Source organism: Eupeodes corollae, chromosome 2 (assembly GCF_945859685.1).
Source record: "Eupeodes corollae chromosome 2, idEupCoro1.1, whole genome shotgun sequence".
NCBI lineage: Eukaryota > Metazoa > Arthropoda > Insecta > Diptera > Syrphidae > Eupeodes > Eupeodes corollae.
The window spans coordinates 111,807,032-111,834,467 of NC_079148.1; the positions used below are offsets into that span (position 1 = coordinate 111,807,032).

General features: G+C 32.8%; 2 protein-coding genes across 6 annotated transcripts in view; one reads left to right on the plus strand and one right to left on the minus strand.

The window, feature by feature from the left end:
• Positions 1–12,564, plus strand: part of LOC129944338 (neurexin-4) — a 55,239-nt gene extending 42,675 nt beyond the window's left edge. The window contains exons 3-14 of one of the 2 annotated variants that reach the window (XM_056053696.1): positions 713–909; positions 7,236–7,377; positions 7,441–7,811; positions 7,884–8,691; positions 8,759–8,884; positions 8,949–9,152; positions 9,222–9,813; positions 9,875–10,212; positions 10,281–10,460; positions 10,528–10,872; positions 10,971–11,108; positions 11,188–12,564. In XM_056053696.1, the coding sequence (XP_055909671.1) occupies positions 713–909; positions 7,236–7,377; positions 7,441–7,811; positions 7,884–8,691; positions 8,759–8,884; positions 8,949–9,152; positions 9,222–9,813; positions 9,875–10,212; positions 10,281–10,460; positions 10,528–10,872; positions 10,971–11,108; positions 11,188–11,378 (3,632 nt within the window). In that variant the 3' untranslated portion in view covers positions 11,379–12,564. Of the gene's footprint in view, positions 1–712; positions 910–1,847; positions 2,045–7,235; positions 7,378–7,440; positions 7,812–7,883; positions 8,692–8,758; positions 8,885–8,948; positions 9,153–9,221; positions 9,814–9,874; positions 10,213–10,280; positions 10,461–10,527; positions 10,873–10,970; positions 11,109–11,187 lie in introns of both variants that reach the window. The other variant, XM_056053697.1, reaches the window with a different exon arrangement.
• Positions 12,565–15,350: 2,786 nt separating this feature from the next.
• On the minus strand, positions 15,351–25,948 carry LOC129946539 (uncharacterized). 4 transcript variants are annotated; one of them, XM_056056759.1, is made up of 4 exons: positions 25,822–25,948; positions 25,576–25,626; positions 17,451–17,897; positions 15,351–16,043 (listed from the first exon to the last, which is right to left on the minus strand). In XM_056056759.1, exons 3-4 carry the CDS (start codon positions 17,883–17,885, stop codon positions 15,690–15,692), a joined length of 789 nt encoding a protein of 262 aa, XP_055912734.1. In that variant the 5' UTR covers positions 17,886–17,897; positions 25,576–25,626; positions 25,822–25,948; the 3' UTR covers positions 15,351–15,689. The 4 variants fall into 4 exon arrangements, with proteins under 4 accessions (XP_055912734.1, XP_055912735.1, XP_055912738.1 ...); XM_056056760.1 differs by lacking the exon at positions 25,822–25,948 and adding an exon at positions 25,745–25,763; XM_056056763.1 differs by lacking the exons at positions 25,576–25,626; positions 25,822–25,948 and adding an exon at positions 25,014–25,209.
• Positions 25,949–27,436: the final 1,488 nt, after the last annotated feature.

Consider the following 27,436-nt stretch of genomic DNA (forward strand, 5'->3'; position numbering starts at 1 on the left):
CACTGTCAGCTTATTTCCAATTCACAGGTCTAGTTTGATTTTGTGTGTTTTTGAACCTGAGACTGTTGCATTCTTCGGAATGCAAATTTCTTAATTTAAATCGAGTGGATTCGTCATCAAACCAGTTGCTGCGATGTTTGTGACTCAGATGGCATTACTTATGGCCCCAGGGAGATTAGGTCAAACGGATAACCAACAAAATAATCATCCGAGTGATTTTGGTGGAGATGATAGTCTACCAAGACGTAGTTTCTGTTGCATTGGTTCATGCGTAATGCCTGAATACTGATTTTAACAAAACGTTTTGACATAGGCAGTTTGGCCATTGTAGTCATTTAAGAATCATTTTAACCATATATATTTTTTTGAAAAGCAGATTTGATTATTTATACAAATTTTATAATAATAACTTTGAACTTTTGACTGCTAAATTGATTTTACGGTTTGGTATATTCTGTTCATGTCTAATCGCATTATCGTCTAGGTATGTTGTATGTAGATTAAAGTGTGAGTCCTAATTTTTCATGTGTGCTGTTTACGACTATATTTTTAATAGCTTATAATAATTTGTATTTATTTATTTTCGTATTTATAATTTCTTTTTTCTTTGTTATTATTAATTTCCAATCATTGCACCTCGTATATCATAAAACCTAATATTTTATACGAAAACGAAAAAAAATATGTACCTCATATATTCAAACAAACAAAGCTGGAACATCATGGTCTGCTCGCCATTCTGACTTCGACCAGAAACTTATCATTGATCTCGGCAATGTTATGAACGTGACACACATTGCCATTCAAGGCCGTCCCCATAGTAATGAATATGTTACAGAATATTCGATAAGTTATGGCATAACTGATTTGGAATTTGCAGACTACAAGGAGCCAGGAGGCAATATTAAGGTAAGCGTTACACATCACTCCCTATTGAATATGGGCTTACAAATTGTGGCGCAATAAATTGTCTTTCAAAAATAACCAAAAAAAAACAACACAAATTAATTAACACACGAAGTCTGCTCTGTCATTGTTGTCATCATCAATAGGAGCAGCAACAGCAGAATAATCAATCAGCTGTTGTTGTACCTTTCAATAGTTCTTTGTCTTATGGTGTTAACAGGAAAATGGTGCGCATGGGATTGTGTGTCTCTTTATCCTTAACATATTCATCACAAAACTCCTCCTCCTCCTGCCTTTGATAGACTTTTCCTATTATCCTTCTAATATTTCATCCCTCATCTTCTATTGATAAGTTTGTTTTGTTTGTTTCATATCTGGCATGTGGTCTTTGGATAATTAAAATAAATGGTTGCACGTACCTTCTATACAATATTTTTAAATCTTTTAGTTTGTTTTGTAATTTTAACTTTGTTTAGTTTAAACGTATTATTTTCTGTGGTGGCATGGTGGCTGATCGTTGTTTGCTATATGGATGAATGGTTTAGTCTTTAGTAAATATTAGTCATACATTACCAACATAATATTTATGAATTGATCGGTGATTTTGATTCAGACAAAATTTTAAAAAATGACAGAATTGGAAACCGCTTGGCTTTCATCGTTCAGTCAAATGTTCATGGAGCCAAAAGCGACCAAAATTCATATACAATTCAAATTCTACTTGCTGTATTAGAAATGCAGGGTACTCAAAATATTGAAATCAAAATCACCAATTTATGAATTTACTAACCAAACAAATACATAACATTATAAAATTTTCTTTTCCTCTTACAACTATTCTCTTTTAACAACAAATTAACAAATGGTGTACTGAAACCTAACTAAAAACAAATCGTAAAACTTATTAACACATAAAAACAAAACAAAAAAAAAACAAAAAGGTGAATCTGCATGGACGCCGGTAGAAAATACTTACAATCATTTTCTAACAATCGATTTGGGTGAAAAACGAATGACACGAAAAATTGCAACAATGGGTCGAGCGAGGACAATTGAATTTGTAACCGAATACATTGTTCAATATTCTGACGATGGTGAATATTGGCGTTCATATGTTAGTCCTATGAGTGAACCTCAGGTAAATTATTAAAAAAAAAAAATAATTTGTAGTCGTCCCTTGAATTTAAATTTTAATGGTTTTTCGTTATTTTCTTTTTGGTGTCTTTTAATTTTATCCTTTTTTTTGTTCTTAATGTCAAATCTTAATGTCTCCAACATAACTAAGAAACAATTATTTAATGTTGTTACGTTGTCAAGTTTTAGTTTATAAATTTTAAAATATTTCTATTGACTTGCATATTTCTGTGTTTGTCTTTTTTATTTATTTATGGCTGGACATACAATTATGAGCTTCGAATGTTATCCTGAACAATTCTTCTCCGGATCCTTATCCTTAATGAAATATTATTTCCTTTTTATGTCGAATCAATCCCGTGCACAGTAGACAAAAGCTTTGATATTCTGACTCTGGACACTTTGCCTCGATTATCTAAAAAGCATTGTGTAGGGCTCGTCAGTGTTTTCAGTTTTTTTCTTAGTTTCAATAGAATGTCTAAATAAGGTTTGTTGAGTGTCAAAATGTAAGTTTATAAATTCCACTGATGTTTGCCAACATCCTTTAAGGCGTCAGTTATAGCTTTCATTGAAATTGATCCGGAAAAATTTTTAAATCGATATTTGACTGTTAAAATAATATACTGATCGATCGGAAATCACAGAAAGAATTTTTGGTGAGAAAAAAAAGTGTAATTGAGCATTTATTTTTCTCTAAAAATGTATTTTTCTATTTTCCGGACAGAAATTCATTTTCCTGGACAGCTGATACTTTTATGTTCAAAAGTTAAACGAATCGTTCCACTTTTATGTACAAAAGTGAAACGAATCGTTCCACTGATTTGCGTTCCAATTTCACCCAATTCCAATGACAGATTTCTGTCAGTAAAAGTTTTTCGGTGAATTTCAATCAGGAAATTTTGTTCAATGACAGAATCTTTTAATGATAGCTATAAACGACCTGTCAAGAAAATTCCAATGTTTGTTTTCAATGATGAAAACCAATGATAGCTATAACTGGCTTCTAAAGGTTTCAAATTTCCTAATAGCTGAAATAGCTGTTTTTTTTTTTAGAATTTTGACACGTTCAATATCATTATAAGTAATTCCTCATCCTCCTCCAATCTTTAGATTAAAAATCTTTAAACGTCTTTGCTTTGCCACCGTCTTTTGGGACCACATTTCCTAAGAACAAGTTGCATCATCAAGGAACAGGATAATCTTTGTTTTTCCATTGTTGATTCTTAGCCCAACTTTTGGCTTCGCTTTCCAGATTGCTCACTGTCTGGTGCAGATCCAAGATGTTTTAAGAAAGCAAGCAAAATTCTATCGCGTACTCAAGTTGTTGAAGAAAAAAAACATCGTCTATCGGATTCCTCGTGTTTGTTCGGGTAGGGCTGCATTTTTTTTGTAATTTACAGGCACTCAAGAGGTTATCAGTTCCATTTATATGGAAAATAGGGAAGGATTTAAGATGAGATTTCGGTGCACATTGGTCTTAAAGTTCTGAATCAAAATGGGAGGGAAAACAGAGTTGGCCAAAGCATTCCACATTCTCTATGTGCGATTTAAAAAAGAATCTCTATACTTGACATTACGTCTGAAAATTACGTCAAGTGTAAACTGATGAGCATTCCTGGAAGTGCGAGTTTTACAGCTGAATTGTTTAAGGTGTGGAATGCAACTGGTTAGTTCGACAGAATATTGTTTTTAAAAATCTCGATAAAACAACGAAAGGGATGAAACATTGCGGCGGTGTTTTAGCGATGTAAATGCTTCGATTATAGTTCTATCGCCTGTTATTTTTAAAGCCCTTTTCCATTCCAATTCATCCAAAGATTTAAACTTGTTTTACGGCACCTGCCCAGGTATGTGAATTATATTCAAGCTTTGGACGGATGAAGGCTTTGTAAATTACAACAAGATCAGAAGGTGTGCAAAATTTCTTGCACCGTCGGAGGAATCGTAAGCACCTGGCAGCATTTTAGGCAATATCAAATATGTGATCATTCCATAAAAGGTGATCTGTGATAGACATACCGAGTACGGACAGTTGATTTTTTTCCTAGATGCAAGTGCCACTCATAGATAGCGGTATTGGGGGTGTGTTACGCTTCAACGACAGGAGACAGCATTGAGTTTTCCAAGCATTAAATTGTACACGGTTTTTGATTCCCTATTGATCAATGCAGTCAATATCAGAATTTAATGAGCTAATCATACGCTGTCGTTAAAGTTCCACATTCGGAGGACAAGGATGTGAATCTAAAAACGAATCTCTGCTCTGATATCATGACGAGATGCCGCCTACAGTCAATGGAGACGTTACAAACTGGAGCACTTCTACAAATTGTATTGCAGACTGCGTAATCAAGTGGTCGTAATGGTCAGAACGGCAAAAAGGCAAACAATTATGGAAAAACCTGCGTGAAATCGGTATTGGCAAACAATCTAAAAAGCCTGTTGGTGACGTCGATTGTGATGCACTCAACAAAAAGTGTACGTCCATGCCCTTAAACGTCGTTTCATCCGTTCATTCCCTTACTGAAGAGGAACCAACTGCTATCAACAACTCTCTGAGTTTTATAAGAATACAAGAGGAGAACATTGTAGAGGCAAAAATATCGATTAAATCTAATGCTACCGGCCTGAACCAAATGGACCCTAAGTTCTTGAGACTATTGCTTTCATATGTACTGTGCTATATAACCTACATATTTAACAGCATATTGACTATTTCCGAGTTTTCTTTAGAATGGAAGAAGACTAAGATTATTCCCATACTCAAAAAGCAAACAGGTACTGCTGCAGAATTTCAGCCGATTGCCATTCTTCCGTTTCCTTCGAAGGATTTTGAAAAAACTATTCTGGGGCAGATCCAAAAATATCTTACAATCAACAACCTATTAAGTATCTGTCAGTCTGGCTTTCGACCTAAGCGCAGCTGCAAATCCGCCTTACTTTTTCTAACTGATGAAATAAGAATGGCAATGGAAAGTAATCATGTTACATTGCTAACACTGTTAGATTATTCAAAGGCTTTTGAATTTCAATTCTTTGTAGAAAGCTGTGAATTAGCTTTGGGTTTTCTTTAGAGTCCTTTAAGCTTTTTTTTTCGTGTTTCAGCGGAAGGCAACAATGCGTGGTGGTCAATGGATACTCGTCCACATTTGTCAATATTTTGATTGGAGTGCCACAGGGATCTATTCTTGGACCAATCCTCTTTTCACTTTACATAAATGAGTTACAAGAAGTTGCTTAACATTGTTTAATTCATCTTTATGCTGATGATGTGAGGGCTCCTGATAAGTCGAACTTTCGGGGCTAAAAATGATGCCGTAGCTTTAATGAACAAGGCTATAATCTTCTCTCTCTTGAACAAGGCTATTACCATATTACTTTTTCGACTTTTCGTAGTTAACACCTGCGTTTTTTTTATTCATACGGCCCACAATCGCTGTAATCACAGCAATCACTTTATAATTTAAGCATTGGAAAATCAAACTTTTAAAAATACAAAAACATGAACAAATCAGAAAAAAAAATTCAATTCAAATACCAGATTAAAAAAGAGGCTGGGATGCAACCCACACTGATAACTTCCCATCCCGTCTATCTATTGATCTTTCTTAAAACTTTATAGGTTTGCGAGTTGAGTTAAAAAGGTTGTCAGTTCAATTATTCTTACAAATTTTTAAATTACCAACAATATTTTTCATGTAAAGAAATAATTTAGTTTGAAAATCCAGTTTTGTTAAATAGATTTTTAGTCGAAAAAAATGTTAACCAATTACAGTAGCATTTCTTAAATTTTTACAAATTGGATAAATGAAATTAATTTGAGAGATATCAAGAACTGAACACAATTTTTATAAAAAAAAAAAACTACTGAATATGGAAAAAAATATTTTATATGAAATAAAAAACGTTTGAAGACAATATTTTTCGATTTTTTTCCTAAAAATCTTACTAAACGTTGAAAATGTTATTTTTCGTTCCACAAATTGTTTTGGAGATGAAATAATTTTGTATTCGTAAAATTTTCGAGGTGAAATTTTCTTTTTGATTTATAAAAAAACGTTAATTGGATTACAATATACAATATTGAATTTAATTCAGGTCTCTAGCGTCATTGGTTCATGAGATATTTAGGGTTAACCAAAATGTTCACCTTTTTTTTAAACTGCTTTAGTAAACAAAAAAACGCCCACGCAATTTTCTTGAGAGGCCTTTCTGCATCTTTTTCAATTATTATCTATATTGCAAAATTTATTTGAAGTCGATATCTCTTCTGGTTCTTGAGCTAGGGACGACGAAAAAAACGTCGCAACGTACGTACACACGCACGCACAGACATCTTTCTAAAAATCTTTTATTTCGACTGCCTTGAAACGTTGAGAAATGTCAAAACTTTCAATTCGACAAATCGGACCCATTGCAATAACTTCCTATGGGAGGTTAAAAATATCAAAAACATAAAATAATCAGAGACAGAAATTCAATTTAAATACCAGATTATAAAAACATAAAGGATAAAGCAAATTTCAAAAAAAATAAATGGATTTTTTCTTTTATGTCCCAACAGTAATAATTAAATAATAGTCGATGTTTTAGCAGCTGCCCATACTCCGTTAATGATTCCTAAATTAAATTATGGCAATTTATAAATCCTCACACCAAAATTTTAAGCAACATATTAGGGACTTTAACCAACACATAGGTACTGTCACGCACAAGTTCTACGTTTGGTCTCAGCCTACATCATAATCAAGATTTCACTTTGACCACTCACAAAAATATGATTCCAAGCTTATTTAAAATCGAGATTCTTTAGACTTTTGCTTTCCTTCATAAAAAATAAAACCCTGGTTAAAAAGTTTCACAACTTAGTTTATGACTTTGTGGTCGCAACTATTTTATATTCGAGGTAAACCATTTTGCTAACATAAGAATTTCAAATTAATCTATCCTAAAAAATATATGAATTTTTTGTTAAATATTTTTATGATGGTGTTAGCCTTAAAAGTTAAATAGCAATTACAAAAATCACTAATTCAATGTAAAGTACTTGACTAATCCCTGAACAATTTTTGTGTTCTATTTATCACCTCGCTTATTATTTATATCATCAAGTTCTACATACTAAACACATCTTCATATGATTATCTATTAGCTAAAATAATATAACATAATAATTTATACTTTGTCAACAAAAGATGTTCAAAGGAAACAGCGATGGAAATGGAGTGCATTTTAATGTCTTCGAAGTCCCAATTATTGCCCAATGGATACGAATTAACCCCACTAGATGGCACGATAGAATATCCATGCGTGTGGAGTTATATGGTTGTGATTACAGTAAGTTGTCTAGATTTAAAAACATTACACTGTAATTAATTTTACATTTGTTTATTCTTACAGTTTCCGAAAACCTCTATTTCAATGGGACAAGTTTGGTCAAATACGACTTGTTAAGAGAACCAATTGCCTCAACCCGAGAATCTATTCGTTTTCGTTTTAAGACAGCTCAAGCCAATGGAATATTGATGTATTCACGAGGCACTCAGGGAGATTACATTGCATTGCAAGTAAAAGATAATAAAATGCTTTTAAATATGGATTTGGGATCTAAGATTATGACTTCGCTATCGGTTGGTAGTCTTTTGGATGACAATGTGTGGCATGACGTTGTTTTGTCTAGAAATCGTCGAGACATTATATTCTCAGTTGATCGAGTGATCGTCAAGGGAAGGATTAAGGGAGAATACAGTCGTTTGAATCTCAATCGAAATGTAAGTTTTAAATACCCCATCTTATCATCGAATTCCCTTGAAAAATTACTTGTTTTTTTTTCTATTTTGCAGCTTTATTTGGGAGGAGTTCCAAATGTCCAGGAAGGCATGTTGGTAACACAGAATTTTAGTGGTTGCATTGAGAATCTCTTCCTCAACTCGTCGAATTTCATACGAGAAATGAAGGATAACTATGAATATGGCGAAGCATTCCGTTATCAACGAGTAAACACTATTTACGCGTGTCCTTCGCCTCCGATTTATCCAGTGACTTTCCTCACCAGATCGTCATATGCACGTCTCAAGGGCTATCAAAATATGAAGCAAATGAATGTGACCTTTTATTTCCGAACCTACGAAGATAGAGGATCCATGCTCTACCATGAGTTCGCTTCAGGTGGCTATATTAAGGTTTTCTTGGAGTACGGAAAAGTCAAGATCGATTTGAAGCTCGGTGATAAACCTAGAATAATATTGGACAATTATGAGGAACAATTCAACGATGGAAAATGGCATTCCTTGATTCTTACAATTGGAAAGAACAAGCTCGTCCTGGACATTGATCAACGACCAATGACTACGACCAAAATCATTCAAATTTCAACTGGAACTGTGTACAACATTGCAGGTGGACATGATAAGAATGGTTTCGTGGGTTGCATGAGGCAGATATCGGTTGATGGCAACTACAAACTGCCCAAGGATTGGGTTCAAGGCGAAGAAGTGTGCTGTGACAACGAGGTGGTTGTTGACGCTTGTCAAATGATCGATCGTTGTAATCCAAATCCATGTCGGCATGGTGCCTCATGCCATCAGAACTCAATGGAATTCTTCTGCGATTGCAGCCAGACTGGATACGCCGGAGCTGTATGTCACACATGTAGGCGACAAATATAATTTCTACTTTTTGGAATCAGTATATTTACGTTATCTCCCTTCAAATATAGCGAAATACCCACTCTCCTGCTTAGCCTTGAAGAATGTCCAGAGTGTCCAGCAAAGAGTTAACATGCACATAGATGTTGATGGAAGTGGTCCGCTGAAGCCATTCCCCGTTGTCTGTGAATTTTATTGTAAGTTACTTCAAATTTCTGTTTGGTATTCTCGAACTTACAAGAACCTACCATATCTCTCTAGCTGATGGAAGAGTCATCACAACACTTGGACACAGTCAGGAGCGCACGACGACAGTTGATGGTTTCCAGGAGCCAGGATCATTCGAACAGGCCATTATGTACGACGCAGATTTGATGCAAGTAGAAGCGCTATTGAACCGATCTCATTCGTGCTGGCAACGACTTAGTTACTCGTGCAGAGCTGCTAGACTTCTAAACTCTCCAAGTGAGCGATTTACATTTGTAAAGCGAAATAGATTCATTATTGATTTATTGTTATTATTTTTTTTCCTAGGTGAAGTGAATGCATTCCGTCCATTTTCATGGTGGGTTTCGCGACACAATCAACCAATGGACTATTGGGCAGGTGCATTGCCAGGATCTCGTAAATGCGAATGTGGAATTCTTGGCAAGTGCATCGACCCAACCAAGTGGTGTAATTGCGACTCAGAGAGAATGGAATGGACCGAAGACAGTGGAGATATCCGTGAAAAAGAATACCTACCGGTCCGTGCTGTGCGCTTTGGAGACACTGGAACCCCATTAGATGAAAAACAAGGTCGATATACTCTGGGGCCGCTGCGTTGCGAGGGTGATGATTTATTCAGTAATATTGTAACGTTCCGAATTGCTGACGCCACCATCAATCTGCCACCATTCGATATGGGACACTCGGGAGACATTTATATGGAGTTCAAGACTACTACTGAGAATGCTGTTCTCTTCCATGCCACAGGACCAACAGATTATATAAAATTGAGCATCATTGGAGGAACGAAATTGCAGTTCCAATATCAAGCAGGTAGTGGCCCATTGGGTGTGAATGTAGAGACAAGCTATCATTTGAATGACAATCGCTGGCACACAGTCAGTGTGGAGAGAAATCGGTAAGAAGTGAGAGACTATTTTTACAGAATTCTTTTTTGAAACACTTTGTTTAAATTACAGGAAGGAAGCTCGTCTTGTTGTTGATGGATCACTAAAGGCAGAAGTCCGTGAACCACCAGGTCCAGTGCGTGCGCTACATCTTACATCGGATCTCGTGATTGGCGCTACTACAGAATACCGAGATGGTTATGTGGGATGTATTCGAGCTCTACTTTTGAATGGAAAAATGGTCGATTTGAAATCATATGCTATTCGTGGTCTTTATGGAATTAGCGCCGACTGTGTTGGGCGTTGTGAGTCAAGTCCTTGCCTCAATAACGGTACATGTCATGAAAAGTACGATGGATATTCGTGTGATTGTCGTTGGAGTGCTTTCAAAGGTCCTATTTGTGCTGATGGTAAGATTGTAATTTGTAGTTTTTAGTCCTTTTTTCAAACCTTAATTTTTGGATTTGTATTTTTGTAGAAATCGGTGTTAATCTTCGCGCAAGTTCAATGATTCGTTATGAATTTGAAGGTTCCTTCAGGTCAACAATTGCTGAAAATATCCGTGTCGGTTTCACCACAACCAATCCTAAAGGCTTCCTTCTTGGTTTCTCATCCAATTTAACTGGAGAATATCTAACTATACAAATTTCTAACTCAGGTATGATTAAAACGATTAATATTCGTGTTTAAATTATCCGTTTTTTTAAACTAATATTTTTTTTAAGGTCATTTAAGATGTGTTTTTGATTTCGGTTTCGAACGGCAGGAAATAATCTATCCGAAGAAACATTTCGGCTTAGGTCAGTATCATGATGTAAGGTTCTCGAGGAAGAACAGTGGTTCGACGGTTGTGCTGCAGGTTGATAACTATGAACCAGTTGAATATAATTTCGATATCAAGGCGTCTGCAGATGCACAATTCAATAATATTCAATATATGTACATTGGAAAGAACGAATCGATGACTGATGGATTCATTGGTTGTGTGTCTAGAGCTCAGTTTGATGATATCTATCCTCTGAAACTTATGTTCCAACAAAATCCACCACCGAATGTTAAGTCTTTAGGAAGTAAGTATTTGTTTAAACTAACTTTTTCACTATAAGGTTTTCAAAGCCAGTTTTTTTCCTATCTCCAATATAAACTAATATCGTTTTTTTTTTAACAGCACAACTTACTGAGGACTTCTGTGGTGTTGAGCCTGTTACTCACCCACCCATTGAAATCGAAACCCGTCCTCCACCTTTGGTTGATGAGGAGAAACTGAGAAAAGCCTACAATGAAGTGAATTCAGTTCTTTTGGGCAGTGAGTTTTATATCTGTTTGTCGTTTCTTATTTTGTTTCAGAAACTTAATGGGTGTTTTTTTTTGTTTGTTATTTTAAGGTCTTCTTGCTATTCTGTTTATCCTAATCGTTGTTATGGCAGTTTTAATTGGAAGATATCTTCATCGACACAAAGGAGATTATCTTACACACGAAGACAAAGGTGCCGACAATGCTGACGACCCCGACGAAGCTGTTGTTCAATCGACAACTGGACACCAAGTCACGAAAAGAAAAGAGTGGTTTATTTAGATGGCTCGAAAAAAAGATAGTAGTTAAAAACGACCATCTGATAATGAGATGGAAGCAAAAAGTGAGAGAGAGGTTATTTCATTATTATTTTTTGTTTGAATAGCTCCTTTTTAGTTTATCTACACAAAAACCGATTAGACTAGGGTAGATTGATCAACCAAAAAAAAAAGGCCATCGGCTTATTTGTCTACTTTCCATGCCATCCTTTGCACAAAAAAAAGTTGTAGCTTTGATAGTTCGTTCTCATTCGTTTATAATTTCTCCAAATTATTATGAACAATCAATAACACACCAATTAACTCATTTTCCATCTGTACGGTTTCACATCTTTCAATGTAAATGGCTAAAGAGGTTAAATCTGCCTTTAGTTAAATTAATTAAAAACTAAACTTAAGTTGACAGCATTTTTGTAACAAAAATATTTAAAAACAAAAACAAGAATATTATGTTAACGATTTTATTTCGTCCCGTCCATTTTTGTACTTTAAGTTACGTATTTTTGTTCGTAATTGCTTATTTTTTTTGTATTTTTGTATAATTTTCTACACTCTCTTATTTATTACAAAAAAAAAAACATAACAGCATTTTGTAAAAGAAGCATCTTAAACTTAGTTTAAAAACAACTAAAAGAAAAAAATGTTATCGTTTTGTATATTTGCCAAAGTTTTTGTATATAATAATTAAAATAAAATCTTAAATCGTGAAATACAATTTCATAGCTTGCATTTATAATTAAAAAAAATATAAAAAAAAACAAACAAAATATTTTTCAAAATAATCCAGGCAAATGTACAAATATAATATAAAAAACAAAAACAAAACTTAAAGTTGCTTCAGTGAAAAACTATGTTATCTCCGTCTCAAAACTCTTGTAATTTCAATTGAAAATATTATTTTTTTTATATAAATTTAAATATAAAATTATTATCGTATTTCCGTTTCGAATTTTTAAACATTCCATTAAAATTAATATATAAATATAAAGAAAATAAAAAAAAAATGAAAAAAAAGTTTATGTACGAATGTTTTTGTTAAATTATAAAGTTTTTTCGTAAGGAATAATAATTAAAAAAAATAATAAATAAAAGCAAACACAAGAGAGAACTAAGAATAACAATAATATTATACTTTAAGCGAAAACAAAGCGAAACAATAAAGAAATATAGTTTTTAAGATCAAATGAAAACTTGTACGTTTTTTCTTAAGTACACTTGAATTTTTATAGGGACGTCTTTAAAACCAACGCAACTACAAAACTTACAAAAATAAGGGTCAATGGTAAGGCGGTTTGCATTCGAACTTTTATTTTAGTTTATTTATTATATTGTTTGTATATTTTATTTATATCACAATTTTAAGAATTTCATCTTGTTTATAAAAGGAAAATCCCATAGATACTTCTAGAATTAGACGATCATATTGACTTAAGTCGAAAATATAACGTAAAACACTATGAAATGTTACAAACACTTTACTTCGATTGTAGCTGTCTAAACAGCTAAAGATATCGAGTACATACAGGAACAAGTGGCATTTTTACCAAAGCAAACGATGCGCATCAAAAGCTTTTCCTTCAACTTGACCATAATGGTTGTTCCAATTTAATGCTATTTTAAGGCATACACCAAGATTCCTTGCTGTCTCAACTAATTTCACTTTTACGTTATTAAGTCCAATGGCAGGGAAGTGAGAGATATCAAGACTCGGTTTTGAAATAACCAAACATAAAGTTTTTTGAGGGCCTTAAAACTAGGCCACGTTTAGACCAATCATTTATATTTTTAAGATCCGCAGCACAATCTTCAATTAATTCAAGTGGGCAGCTCCTGATTAGTTGAACATCATCGGTAAATATGTGATATTTACAGTATCGAACAACTTTAGTAAGCTAACAACCATACAAAGAAAAGAAAGTAGGACTAAAAATAGAGCCTTGTGGTAAGCTTGTAGAAAGAGGCAAGAACTTTGATATGAAAAATAAGTTAAGTAGCATCCAGAGATAAGTTTACATCCCAAAAAGATTTCGATCCATTAATTCATTAAATCAGGCGCGGTAGGCATAGATGGGATCAATCCGAAGTTCTTGAAAATTATACTTCCTCAATCCTCATATTCTAAAATACATAACTCATTTATTTAATTCTATATTAACTATATACTAAGATGCTTCCTACCCCCAAGACCTTAAACTGTGCTAACCCAGAATATTGCTATCGTGCCATTCCTATCTAAAGTCTTTGAAAAACTTTTAAAACATATGCAAGGACACCTAACACACAATAGCCTGATAGATACAAACCAATCCGGGTTTCGTGCAAAAAGAAGCTGTTACTTGTTGTTGATGATATACGCAGAGCAATGGACATGAATCGTGCTACATTCTTAACATTGCTAGATTTTTCAAAAGCTTTCGACACAGTCGATCACTTTGTTCTGTGCCAAAAACTTAAGTATGATTTCAAATTCTTTTTTGCGGTGAAACTTCTGCATTCATACTTATCAAATCAACATTGCGTTCCTGCAGGAAATCAGACATCTTCATTTCTGACAGTCCAAGCAGGGGTTCCTCAGGGTTCAATTGTTGGACCTCTATTATTTTCACTTTACGTTAATGAGCTTCCTCGACTGGTCAAATCTTGTAAAGTTCATATGTTTGCTCATGACGTCCAATTATACTTGGACACTCCGCTAGGTAGCAAAATAAATGCTATTAACTATGTTAATGAAGATAACCGCATAACCTCACCCTCAATCCAAGAAAATCTAAAACAAATTTACAAACGCTCCTTTGATAATTCAAGCTTTCCACCGGTTCTGCTGGGTGGCTCAGTTATTGAATTTGTAACGTCTGCTAGGAATCTAGGTATTATTTTTAACGAGACTTTAACATGGAATCACCATGCAGCTACTACAATTGCCAAGTTATATTATAATGCTTTGCGTCTACTGTGGACATCCCAAAGTAGTAAGATGTTGCTTGTAAGATCTCTTTTATCTATTCTGCTGTATGGATGTGAAATGTGGTGTAGCGTTGACTCAAATAGAAGGCGAAAAATTAATGTTACATATATACAACAACTTTGCCAGATACATCTTCAATATAAGATATTACGACCATATTTCATGTTATTCTAACCAAATAATGGGTCTGACTTTTGATAACGTTATAAAATTTAGAACGGATGCGTTGAAAACCAAATACGACAACTTAAAAAAAAGAGCAAACACCAAATTCAGCTTTAGAAAAAAAAATCAATTTCACCGTGGGAAGTAGTTCCAAACGCTAAACTGAAGTTTAAACGGCAGAATACTTTCGGTTAACTTGAACTGCAAGTTAAACTGAGTCCAAGGGTTAAACGAAAAATTCTTGAACTGAAGTTTAAACCGAAAGTGGAGTTTAAATTTCCACTGTGATACTGGGGGTTGGTCTTATTACAGTTGAAAATTACTAATTTGATATTTTTTTAATAAAATTTTTACTATCGTTGCCAACAATCAACATTTTTTAAGGCTAAGTTAAAAAACAACATACCCCTTAACAATAAATTGTATGATGATTTTGCAAATCTTTATCTTCTAGATACGTTTTAAATCAGTTAAGTATCTCACTATGGGTATGGGTCTTCATTTGATTCTACCTTAAGTTTTAAAAAGTCTTGAATTTAATTTCTTTAAATTTTTAAATAATTCGCGTTACAGTTGATTTAAGTGTTGCCCAAACTCGGAATTACGTGTTTTCAACATTACTTGTATATTTTGCTCAGTATATTTCAATAACACGTTATAACCTCAAGACGTTTTATGATTTCTAATATTTTTTTATAATCGTTCTGTTTGAAATATTCCTGATTTGATTTGATATTTTGATGTTAGTTTATAATCGTCGTTGTTTTACTGAAACCCAATCTTAATTTAAATTTGATGGCATAAGTTAGTTTAAATAAAATATAAATAAATAAAACAATTATCACATCGGTTATTTTCTTAACAACTTTTTTGATTTTTTATTTCAAAAATAAAATATAAACATTTATATGTACAAAATCTTAATACTAAGAGATTTTAATACAAAAATTAATAACTTTTTATACGTATTGTCGTCGTAAGATTTTTCAATGTAAAGTTTCTTAGTTTTTTTTCGCTATGCGATAATAAGTTATAATGCTCGAGCTTCACTAAAATAATAACAAAACCCACAATGGATGGGTAAGATGGGTGGTAATTTTGTTCCAAAGTTGTTGTTTAAGCACATTTCAAATCCTAGGCACATTAATTAAATTAAATTGTGGTCAGTTTTTCATTCGATTAGCACTATAGCATCGAACAAAATATAAACAATAGAAATACAATAATACACATGGCTATAATATCCTTTTGAAAAATTCGATCATAATAAAGAGATCGATAAGATTCCCTGCGTGTTTTCTGGAATAACCATAGAGGCAGAATAACTTGCAAAATATCAGGTATCATAAATCCAATGTCTCGTATAACTTGATGGGCAAATCCTTCGCCACGAATAACATTCGTAATAAATTGATCAAAACTGCTGGTTATTATATGTAACAGAGCAATCCCAACTATACACAGGACTTTCTTTGATGTAACTAAATGATGAGTGTTTGCTAGGTGCACTATCATCACAGTTGAAATGAGTTCAGTTATCTGAAAAGAAATAAAATATTCGGTATATAACAAAATAAAATTAACGATATTGAATGAGAATCTACAAAGGGGTAGGTGTGATAAAAATTGAGAGGGCTCTACAAAACTAAAATTGATTTTTATTACAATTCTCTTTTCTAAGAATTCATATTTAAGTCTCTCACTCAAGATGTAATTAAAAGATGGGTTAGGCAACCGAACATTTTTTTTCCTAAGTTTTTCGCAGGTTCAGACAACATAAGGGACTTCATTTTCAGCCAACTTCATTCTTTAAACGTACATTTTGACCAAGGCAGTTAGTTTTTAAAATGAGATGAATTTCAAATTCAGAACTTTACTTCACAAACCTCTACTCTAAGTTCATAGTACAAAAACTACCAAAATCATTACTGTCTACAAGCTACATGTCCATCACGATTTGTATTTTGTGTTGTAAAGAAATATTACTTATTTCTTTTCCAAATTTAAAAGGAATCTTTTTACAGAAAGCATTAAATGAAGTTCTACAGAAAATAAAAAATCATTGAGTAATAAAGTTCAGCTTTTAGTTGAATGAAAAAACATGATCAATTGTCATTTTGACATAAGTTGACTTGACTTGGTATTTAGGGACATTTTTCTTGGCTAACTTTTCAGTCAACTTTCCACTTAAGTTGCCTTAATTGGAAAGCAATTTTTTGGCAGCTGGCCACTCAGATGCTAGAAACTTGCCTTACATTCAAGTCCCTTATGTTGTTTGAACCTGCCCCATTGCGTAGACACCTTATAAATGTCAGCTATTAATCAAAACAAGTTGGAGACCTGTTATTGAAGTAGGCCAGGACCAGATCCTGGGTGTCGAGCCGATAATGATGATGACAACTAATACATTTCATGAAATATATGACTTCACGTTATGAACAGTAAAAATCTCCTATATGAGATTTGTGTATTTTAGAAAAATTGTTTGAAACTTGACTACGGCTAGAGGTACATTTTTGTACAAAGCATCTACAAAAACTATCTACATGCATATGTAGTACTAGAAAAATGTCTATGAAATTCTTATACGTAAGACTAATAATTTTTACGAAATTCAAACTTTCTATGATTGGAATTGGGAATGAATTATTCAATTGCGTGATTATCTATGACACTACGAATTCTTATACAACTTAAAACTTACTGTTTGAAAAGTATGTACTCACATCTGAAACAAAAAATACGCTGATTGAAATCTAAATTTGACTTTACAAATGTTGTTTGTTTGAAGTGTAATTCAAATAAGGTGCATTTTTTTCTGGATAAGAGAAGTTAAGCCTGTTTAAATGCTAAAAAATCAGTGTTGACTCATTAGTTCGAGATATGAATGATTTACATTGAAAAGGAAAATACAAAATAAATACAACAAAAAAAAGAAAAACTTACAGTAAAAAACATTTGGTGATTCCACTGGCTATAGTAATCATCATTATAATAATTTATACACATCCACCATGCATAATAATGTGAGAATATCGAAAGCGCAAACAACAGCAGCATTGAATAACGCACTTGGTTCTGTATCGTCAAGGTAATAAACTGTTTGATACATTCATAGAGTCCAATTACAGCCAGAACTGTAAGGATCCACATTTTGGTAGTGTTTTGTGTGGCATTAAAGTACATGTGTTTGTATGAAGCAATTCCAGATTCATATGGTCCTTTGAATACGGTATCCCAACAGGAACACGAACATACTTGCTTATCGACAGTCAGGTTAAATGAATCCCAAAAGTACCATAGCACGGCTATGTGTCCGGGAGGTATGAGAGCTGGTGCTAGGCTCCCAAGCGCTGCTGGGAACCACTTTATGCTGACCATTGCGGAGCAGAGCTGAAATAAAAATACATATAATTTATTATGCAATGTAAATATAAATTATGTTACAAAACTCAAATATATTTTAAAACATCAGATCCTAAAAGCATATAGTGTGAAAAATAATATCTCCGTCAAGCACTGACTAAAAAATTTTTACTTTGAGCCTCCGGAAGGTGTTTACAAATATTTTAAGTAAAAGGGACAACAACAACAAATCGAACTCGAACACAGACAATTAATGGTGATTCTAGTAAGGCTAAAGCCTGAAATCACAGCTATTTACAAGCACCATGAGATGGAGAAAATATGAGAATGACGAAAACGACAGATGTGCTGCAAGTAATAGGGTTAGTGACTAATCGGATGCTATTTTGTGATAAAGTAAAGTATTAGGCAAGAATGTTTGGTCTTTTTAAGTAAGTAAACTCTTGGTAGCAATTCGGACCAAACACAATTTCAAGAACCTCAGATATTTAAATACATGCCCATTGGTTAGTAAAAGACGACTAAAGCAAAGAAGTATTCTACTTCCTCCTAAAATAAGAGGAAGAAGTATTTTCGACAACATTATTTTGGGTCAATTCAGAGAAAAAAAATAGCATATTCAGTTCGACAGTAGAAGGACACAGCATCTAAAACTCTAGTAATGAAATATTACTATTTTGGTAGGTGTATGATTTTCGGGGTTATTTCAAAACCTTCCAAATCTAGTTTTGAAAATATTTGGCATACATACATATTATGTATCGAGTAAAACAACATCAGTTTTAAATTCGTACTAGTCACAAAAATGGTCATATCCTTTATATACTAAGTAATAGAATCTCTCCTCATATGTTCACCTAGTACTCTTAATTGATAAGTACCAAAGTGTAGATGAACTCCTATAAAATTAATTAATAAATTTACATACATAAATATGAATATAACTATTGAACAACCCTACACACAAATAAAAAGAATTGAGTAATTTTTTTAAGATTGAACAAATCTAGAAAAAAAATAAAGGAATTAATACAAATCTCAATCAAAAAGAGAACTTTTGTTTGATATTGTTATAAAAATAGAAGAACTGATTTTCATTGAAAACATCGATAAGAGTGAAATACAAAAATATTCTATAAACAAAAAAAAACTGATACAAAATAAAGCAAACCAGTTCAAAGTAATAAATTTTGAACAGGTGGGGACATTTGGGCTAATTAAAAAAGATGTTCGAGACCTTTAATACAAATTACTTGATTGATAACACAAAATTATTATGTGAACATAAGGGTGCCTCAAAATATTCAGTACTTCTTAAAAATTCTTTTTATAACAAACAATTTTTAGATTTTGTCTAATTTAGATTTTTTTTCAAATTTGGAACTCTCTTACAATTACAAAATTATTACACAATTTTCAAAAGGTTTATTAGATTTTATAAGTAGGTTTCATAACAGACTCTAAAATATTATTCTGGAAATTTCATAGCTTTTTATTAATTTCTAACAATCTTAGTTTGGGTGAGTTGAAATATTTTAATATTTTCATAAAGTTACACAATCTTTTCGGACCTAGGAAACAGTAGTTTGTAAGTTAAAAAAAAAAAAAACTTTTGAAAAAAGCTCGATTTTTAAGTAGCTTCGCTCTCAACGTTTAATTCATACAGTAGGTCTTACGACTTATCGGTCGCATGTAATATACAGTTGTGTTCATAAAAATAGCAGTGCTCTACAAATAATACAAAAAGGCCTTCAATATCAACGTTATAATATATTTTATCAAACTTCAAATAACAAACTAAAATATTTTATTCATAATAACGGAAAATAAGTACTATCGATTTTTTACCGTTAGCTTTGTCACACTAAAAACCATTTTTTAAATATATGGCTGTTCATAAAAATAGCAGTGCATGACAAAGTACTGGATCTATTATATAAGATGTAAGAAAAACTGTTATAAGTTATATAAAAGTATACAAATAATGTTAGCTTGCAATTAGTACTTTGTTGCATAACCATTTTGTATGACTGCTTCGTATCTACGTGGCATCGAGCCCACTAAAACCTGACACCTCTCTCGGCTGGTATTGCGTTTTACGAATCACGCATTGCTTCACAATTCTTTCGAATTCTCGGGTTTTGCTTTATGAACTGCGTTCATAACATCCCCCCACACATTTTCGATGGGGTTAAGGTCAGGGGATTCAGCGGGCCACTCCATAACGAATAACTACTTCTGTGCAAACCATGATTTTGCATTTTTTGACGTATGCTTTGGGCAATAGTCTTGTTGGTATACCCAAACCAACGGCATTTCCTCTTCAGCATAGGGTAACATAACCTCCTCGAGAATTTTCACATAGTAGGTTGCATCCCTTATACCCCCGATAGGATAAATATGCCCCCCGTAATATGAAAAGCAAGCCCATATCATAATTTTTCATCCACCATGCTTCACTGTTTTTGTAGTGTACCGTGGTTTTAGGGTTTTGTCACATATTCCCGACGACCCTTGGACCCAAAAAAGGCCAATTTTTCTTTCATCGCTCCACAGAACATTCCTCCATTTCTCTTTTGTCTATAATCTCTAAGCGCTTTAACAAACTCCATTCTCTTGGCCACATGCCTTTTCGTCAAGAATGGTACCTTGCGTGGACTTCGGGCTGGTAACTTCGCTTATAAAAGACGTCTTCGTATTGTGACAGCGTTAACAGACAGTTGATCCATTTCTTATTTTCCTAGAGCCTATGGAAGGGTTCTGTTTTGCTAACTGAACAATTTTTCTGTCAGTTCTTTCAGTAGTCATCCTTTTTGGGCCTAGCGTTTTGGGTTTATTTTGCCATTTTAAGGCGTTACTAACCATTTTTGGTAACCAGCCTTTTATGTCTTGAATATTTTGGTAGGTTTTTCCTTTCAAACGTAGTTTTCTAATAAGTTTTCGAATTTCTTTGGTGCAGTGTCTTATTATTATTGATTTATATTTATTTTTGAACTTATATTTATTAATTTTTTATATGCTAGTATGTTACAAATACTTAAAACTTTAAATATTAATACATTTGCTTACCGAAAAATAAAAAAAAATGACACTTAACACTTTTTAATTATAAAATTAAATGCACTGCTATTTTTATGAACACTCTATATCCAGAGAGTTTTAAATAGAAAATTAGAGTACATATAACTTCAAGCTAAAAGTCTCTAATATGAAAATGAAAGACCGATAGATGCAAGTAGCATTATAATTTTGTTTGTAAGAATATCCGTTTTTTAAATAATTGGCAATCTAATAAAATGCGACCAGCACTGCTATTTTTATGAACACAACTGTAAATTCATGGAGAGTGCAGAACTTTTTAACTATTTTATATAATATTTAAAGTCTACTTTACTTTTCTACTTTAAATAAGCCAATCATTTGTTTAAATTTAAGCCATTAACAAATTAATAGTTAAAAACAAGAACAAGAGGTATTGAAGAGACAAGCATTGATTTTACTCACAGCACTTATTTTTTGCTATTCTTCTTGAAAGCCCGTTTTAAGATCCTCAAACATTTTAGGTTTCTTCTGAGCAACTCGACGTCCCCGTTCATCCCATACATACTCGATTGCATTTATGTATGTCATGCGACTTTACTTGTGTTCTAAGCACTTTAGGGCAGTTAGACACCTACCTAGGATAAAACTGTTTCGTATTCCGAGCTTACTAACACTGGACCCCAAATAAAAATATTGATATTAACCTTTTGATATATTTTACCCGCCAAAAAGTATTATTTAACAACACCAGAACTTGCAACACGTCTCCATACCATGACCGACCAACCTAATCTATAATAATTCCATTTCTAACTGTTAACTAATAATACAAAAATATGTAGTTTAACGTTATTCCAAAAAGACTTATATAATTGTTTAAGTCTTTAATTTTATATTTTGCACGACCATTTCCATCATTATTTCGAAGAATTGGTGGTTTCTGACTTCTTTACTTGTGGTCACTTTTGAAAAAAAAAACCTTTAGAGATTCTGAAGATAAGAAGGGATTTTAGTTGATTTCCAAAATAAGTACCTTCTCATGGGATTTCTCCAGCTTGTTTCTTTATTCTTTTCCGCTCACATTATGAATCTTTGTGAAACTATGCCGTGGACAAAACAACCAGTTATATAATTTCTTGAGACGACGTTTGTTTTTCTTTTGGTTTCATTTCGACGTGGAGTAGGAAACTACTATAAATAAAGTAAAAATCTATATTTTTATCTGTTTTGTCATTTGATGGAAAAAAAAAAACAAATCCAGTAAGTGTCTGAAGTTAAATTAGGAAATTGTTCCTTTTTATTTCTATTTACTTGCTACTTAATAATTTGAAAAGTCCTTTTTTCAAACTTAATTTGAGTTTAAATATGTTAGAATACATTTGAATTTTCTTGTAGAAATTTCTTTGCGGAAATTTATGTTTTCTTTGTCCAATTAGTAATTGGAGTCACTGTAGATATTGCCTATAGACTTGTATTATATTTACGACGTGGAGTTTTATACCCAGATGTTTTCATTAGTGTGAGAGTCACCACCTTAATAATGTTTCTTCATTTAATAGTGTTTGTTTCATAAAACAAGATTAGGTTATCATTTTCTACGCCAAAGTTACGTTATTTTCATCACAAAATAATTAAAAGTTATAAATCCAATTTTTCTTAGACACAAGTTCTCTAACATTTATTTTAATTATTTTATTAGGTTTTCCGATAGATATTACTCATGTTAGGTTTCTAAAAATGTAGAGTTGTGATATCTAATAACGTATTTACTTTTAAAGATACATTTTCAAGTAAATTACCAACAATCGGAAACTATAAAAATAAAGGATTATCTTGATTGAATTCACGTATTTTTAAGGATATAGGTTGAATAAAAAAGTCTATTACTTATGTATATGAGATATTTATATTTTTGTTTGTGGGATTCTATTGGAGCACTCTATTGAGTATACATAAACTTGGTTCTTAGTAACAAACTGTTTTTTTTTTTTTTGTGAATTTCAATTTAAGCAGAATTCAGTGCCTCGATATATTTTTCTTCTAAAAACCTTGGTTATAATTTAGACAGACCAGAATCTATCCTGTTCGATGGGTCTGGTTTCTGGAAATATCTTTTATAGCCTCTTTAATAACCTGATGAAACATTGGGACCAGTTATTATTATTATACTATTATAAGTTTATGACGGTTATTGGATGTTATGAACCTATAGGGTCCTCCAAATAACTCCTTTTTTTTGAAAATGCTATAAAAACATCGAGTGTTGCTTCGACTATGTGGCACGTAGCGCAGCCCTGTTGAAACCAAATGTTGCCAATATCCTCCTCTTTAATTTTTGTGAACAAAAAAGAAAAATGGCCCAATTGTGCCTATGGACCAAATCCGCAATAAATAGTGACTCGTTTTGAGTGTATCGGCTTTTTAATGTATTCGTGCGGGTTTTCTGTGCCCCAAAAACTACAATTTTGCTTGTTTACATACCCGCCAAGACCAAAATGAGCTTTATCTTAAAAGATGATATTTTTTGCAAAGTCGGCATTTCCTCTAATTATCGATCATATGAGAGTTGAACTAAGTGTTACCATTCACGAAATAAGCGCTAGTTAAAAAAAAACGTTACATGACGGACCCTATATTATATTAATATGTTAGTATAATTCTTTTGCTATTTGACCCAAGCTATAGATACTATAAGACCCTATAGTTAAATTTAGCTATTGCCTAGTTACCTAAAAAACAAATGCAAATTATAGTTTTTTAAACTGTCTGTATTGTATTCCCGAAAACCTCTGCTCGCGAAACTAGTTTGTGGTTCAGAACAATATTGGACCTCATAAATTAAAGAATGATTTTGGGTATTATCTTTTCTAATGAAAAGCATTATCTTATCGGTGGTTTACTTCGCCGTTTTGAATATCAATAACCTAGTTAACAAGAATCCAATTAGCTGCGTTCAATCTCAGACCGATAGTGTATCCGGATACCTTCTTGTTAGTGTTTTACTTGTAAAATAACAGCTGATCAAAAAAGGAATCCAAAGTTATACAAGAATTTCTGGGGTATGTAGGTATCTGACAGAACAGCTGATCCAACACATGGATGAATTTCAAGAAACTTCAAAAGTTGATTTCAGCTTTTTGTATTTGTTGGTAAACAAAAAGATACAACATTTTAGTTGAAGTTGTATTTGAGGATGTTCTGTGCATAATAGACGATGAGGAAGCTATTTGTCTAATAATTTAATAAGGTAATTGTGATCTATTCATAAAAGTCCTCCTTTCTGTTAGGATAGGTGTCTGTTAATCGTAAATCGTTTAAAACCGGAGATCTTAAATATAGGATTCCCATTGAGCTAAGACGAAATTTAATATAAATTATAGATTAAGGTTATCTTTTATTTACTAAATTCTTCTGCACCTATTAATTTATCATCGTCGGACGGATCAGTTGAATTTATCATTAAATGTTTTATCTTTAAACAATTTTGACTTCGAAGCTTAAATGTTTCTCTGCTGAAAGTTGTTTTTATTTTTTGACAGCTATCTCAATACAGCTACCCATTTCGTTCAACAAGGTATCTTAAAATCCACCTATCCAACGCGAGATTGAACACAGCCATTGTATCGTCATAATTGGACAACTTTGCTCCCAAAGTCTGGCTCGGAACAACTGTCAGCGGCGGCCGATAAAAGATAATAATTACAGTTTTTGAAACTTATAAATAAATAACAGTATAAAAATTGTGTTACAAGCTGTATCCGCAATGTCTTTTGGATTTTTTTTGATATGGAGGCTGGAACTATTCAACAGCTTTGGTAAATAGGAATTTCAAAATGCGCTATTGCGAAACCAACCAGGGCAGAATTTATTTTGAATTTTTGAAAGAAACTTCTATTTGATCCACCCTGTACATACTAAAAGAATGACATTTTCTAACTCCATACCAACACAACATACCTATAACCTAAATAACAAGTTCATTACAAATTAATTTGCATTTGCAACTTTTTGCCATACTAAGCGACATTCTTTACGAATTGAATACAAAACAAAACTATCAATTGCGAGTAAACGAGATTTCACTTTTACACTACTCCTTACCCTACTCCAAATAGATAGAAGGGTATTACGACGTGATTAACAAGTTGTAATAGTGTGCTTCAAATTGAAGTTACTCATTTTAAAGCTATTTTAAGTTTTATCAATTTGCAGCTTATTTTATGCCTTAAACCTTGATCTTTACAAGATTATGAACAACATAACAAACACCACGAAAAGCTGCTCAAGCAAATGTAAAGCACATAAGAACTTCTCTCGTCGACTAATAGGAAAAACCCAGAATCGAGCTGAAAAATACTTAGGTAGGTAATAATAGAATGCAATAGCTTCTTTCCCACAATAGTTGAATACTCTTCTGTGCACAAAACTTTACTAAACTTGCAACACTAGACATTACACGTTTTGAGTCTCGAATGCAATTATGCACTATGAAGTCATCTTCTTGAAAAATGAAAAACAATTAATGAACCACATTTGGAAGGTGTCAATTTCTTTGGCCTGTTCAAAATGTAAAAATAATTAACTAAAGATAAGTTAATAATAAGAAATTCAAGTAAACATAGTGTACAATGTGTTTTTTTTTTTAATTTATCAAAAGACTCACCTGTCGCTCACGTTGTTTATTTACTCCAAACTGTCTCGGAAAATAATGAACCTTAAAGTAGTAACGTAAGGAAGAAATACAATTTGCTAACTTAATTTATTCAGCAAATGATATCATCTTATGTGTATGTTTATGCTTAATTAACAAAGTAAATGACACTAATTAAAACCTAAACAAAATTATGGTATGACAATCACAGGAAGGCAGAGTTTTTCTTTGAAAGTTGTAAGAAAATATTCTACAAACCAATCCCACTAAAATTGCAGCCGTCGCACACACAACGAACCAAAACCCTGGCGAAAATAATTGCGAATGAGATAAATAAAGAGGAATTTAGACATTCGGCTTATATGCAATGCGCTTAAGTAAGACGGAACTATGATAATGAATGAAACGAAAACAAAAACACAATTTTTTTGTTGAATTTTTGCTTTTTGTTTATAACTATCGTTAGCGAATGAAAGAGTGAGAAAAGTATAGAGTTTTGGGGTGGTGGTTCTTGTTTTTCGTTTTGTTTTGGTTATTTTTAGCTAAAATTGTAGTAGATTATTATGTGTCTTAAGAAAAGTGCTGCCAAGCTTTCATATTGATTAATGAAGTCGGCAACAGAATGGTAGGTGCTTATGCCGCCTCAAATATTTACTATTGGCGTTTTTCTTTAGAGTAGAGCTCAAACAAAAAATTGTGTTTCTTTTTGAGCTCTGATCGTTTAGAGCTTCAAATTCGTGGTTCTTTTTTAGTTCTGAACATGTTCAGAGCGCGCTCTGTGAGCTCAGTATAAAATAACAGAGTAAACGGAGTAAAATGCTGAACAGAAACAATTTGATCTTTGAAAGCCGGGAAATTAAAAAAATCATCGTCAAAACAATAAAAATGGAGGAAGAGGTTGCTTTAGTGCAGAAGAAATGATAATTTAGAAAAAACTAATTGCATATAGCATTTTTATGAATCAAATTTATTTCAGGCGTCAAATGGACTAACGCTATGACTGATTTTTTAATTAATTTAATTAAAGAAAATTTTGAACGCCTTCAAACAGACGTAATTTCAAATTATGAAAGAATAGTGCTCAAGTTGTTTCATAATTAAATCCGAGAGCCCTGAACATACTCTGCTCAGAACTCTACTCTACTCTGTTCGCTCAGACTCTGCTCAGTGCTCAGCTCTGAGTTAAAAAAGAAAGACGCCATATAATTCAGATTCGTAATTCAGTAATTGAGAATTGGACATCGGGAGAATAATAAATAAAGTCCTCGTATCCGGCATGCAGACATATGCCTGCTACCAGAAGTAAAAGTATTGAAAAGAAGTAAGAAGGTGAATGTGAAGAGCCAGGATCAGATCCTTTGGATGGTCAAGAGCTTTTCGATAACAAAAAGACCAGTGTTTTAAAAGACTTCATATGAAAGTTGACAAAAAACTCAAACTGATCTGCCAAAGAAAAAAATCGTTTTTTATGAATCCCAAGCCTTGCAACTTACAAATTGCAAGGACTCTAAAGAATTATGAGAACAGTTAAGATCCTTCATGGGAAATGTCTTCAAATCAGTGACAAACTATCTGTTGAAATGGGAAAAGACCACTTCTAAAAACTTTTAAACTCTGAAAAAGATGCATTGGTTTCAATGTATGGAAAACCCCTTTACGAAGATAAAATTCTGAACGCTGTTTCACCTAGGAAACAGTTGGCGGAATTGTTAACAAGCTTAAAAATGGAAAAGCATCAGGAGCTGATAGAATCACGGTTAAATTTTTTAAGTATGGAAAGGAGGTTCTAGTTAAAAAAAAAAACGTATGCAAACCTAATAGCATCTAGATCTAGAATAATGGAATCGTGCCGGATGGATTTAAGGAAGCGATA

Bases quoted from the DNA above. Each gene is read 5' to 3' on its own strand.
- LOC129946539 (XM_056056759.1), bottom strand. From the start codon at position 17,885: ATGGTCAGCATAAAGTGGTTCCCAGCAGCGCTTGGGAGCCTAGCACCA. The intron at 16,044-17,450 runs GTAAGTTTTTCT...ATTTCTTTTCAG, and splicing joins ATCACCAAATGTTTTTTACT to ATAACTGAACTCATTTCAAC.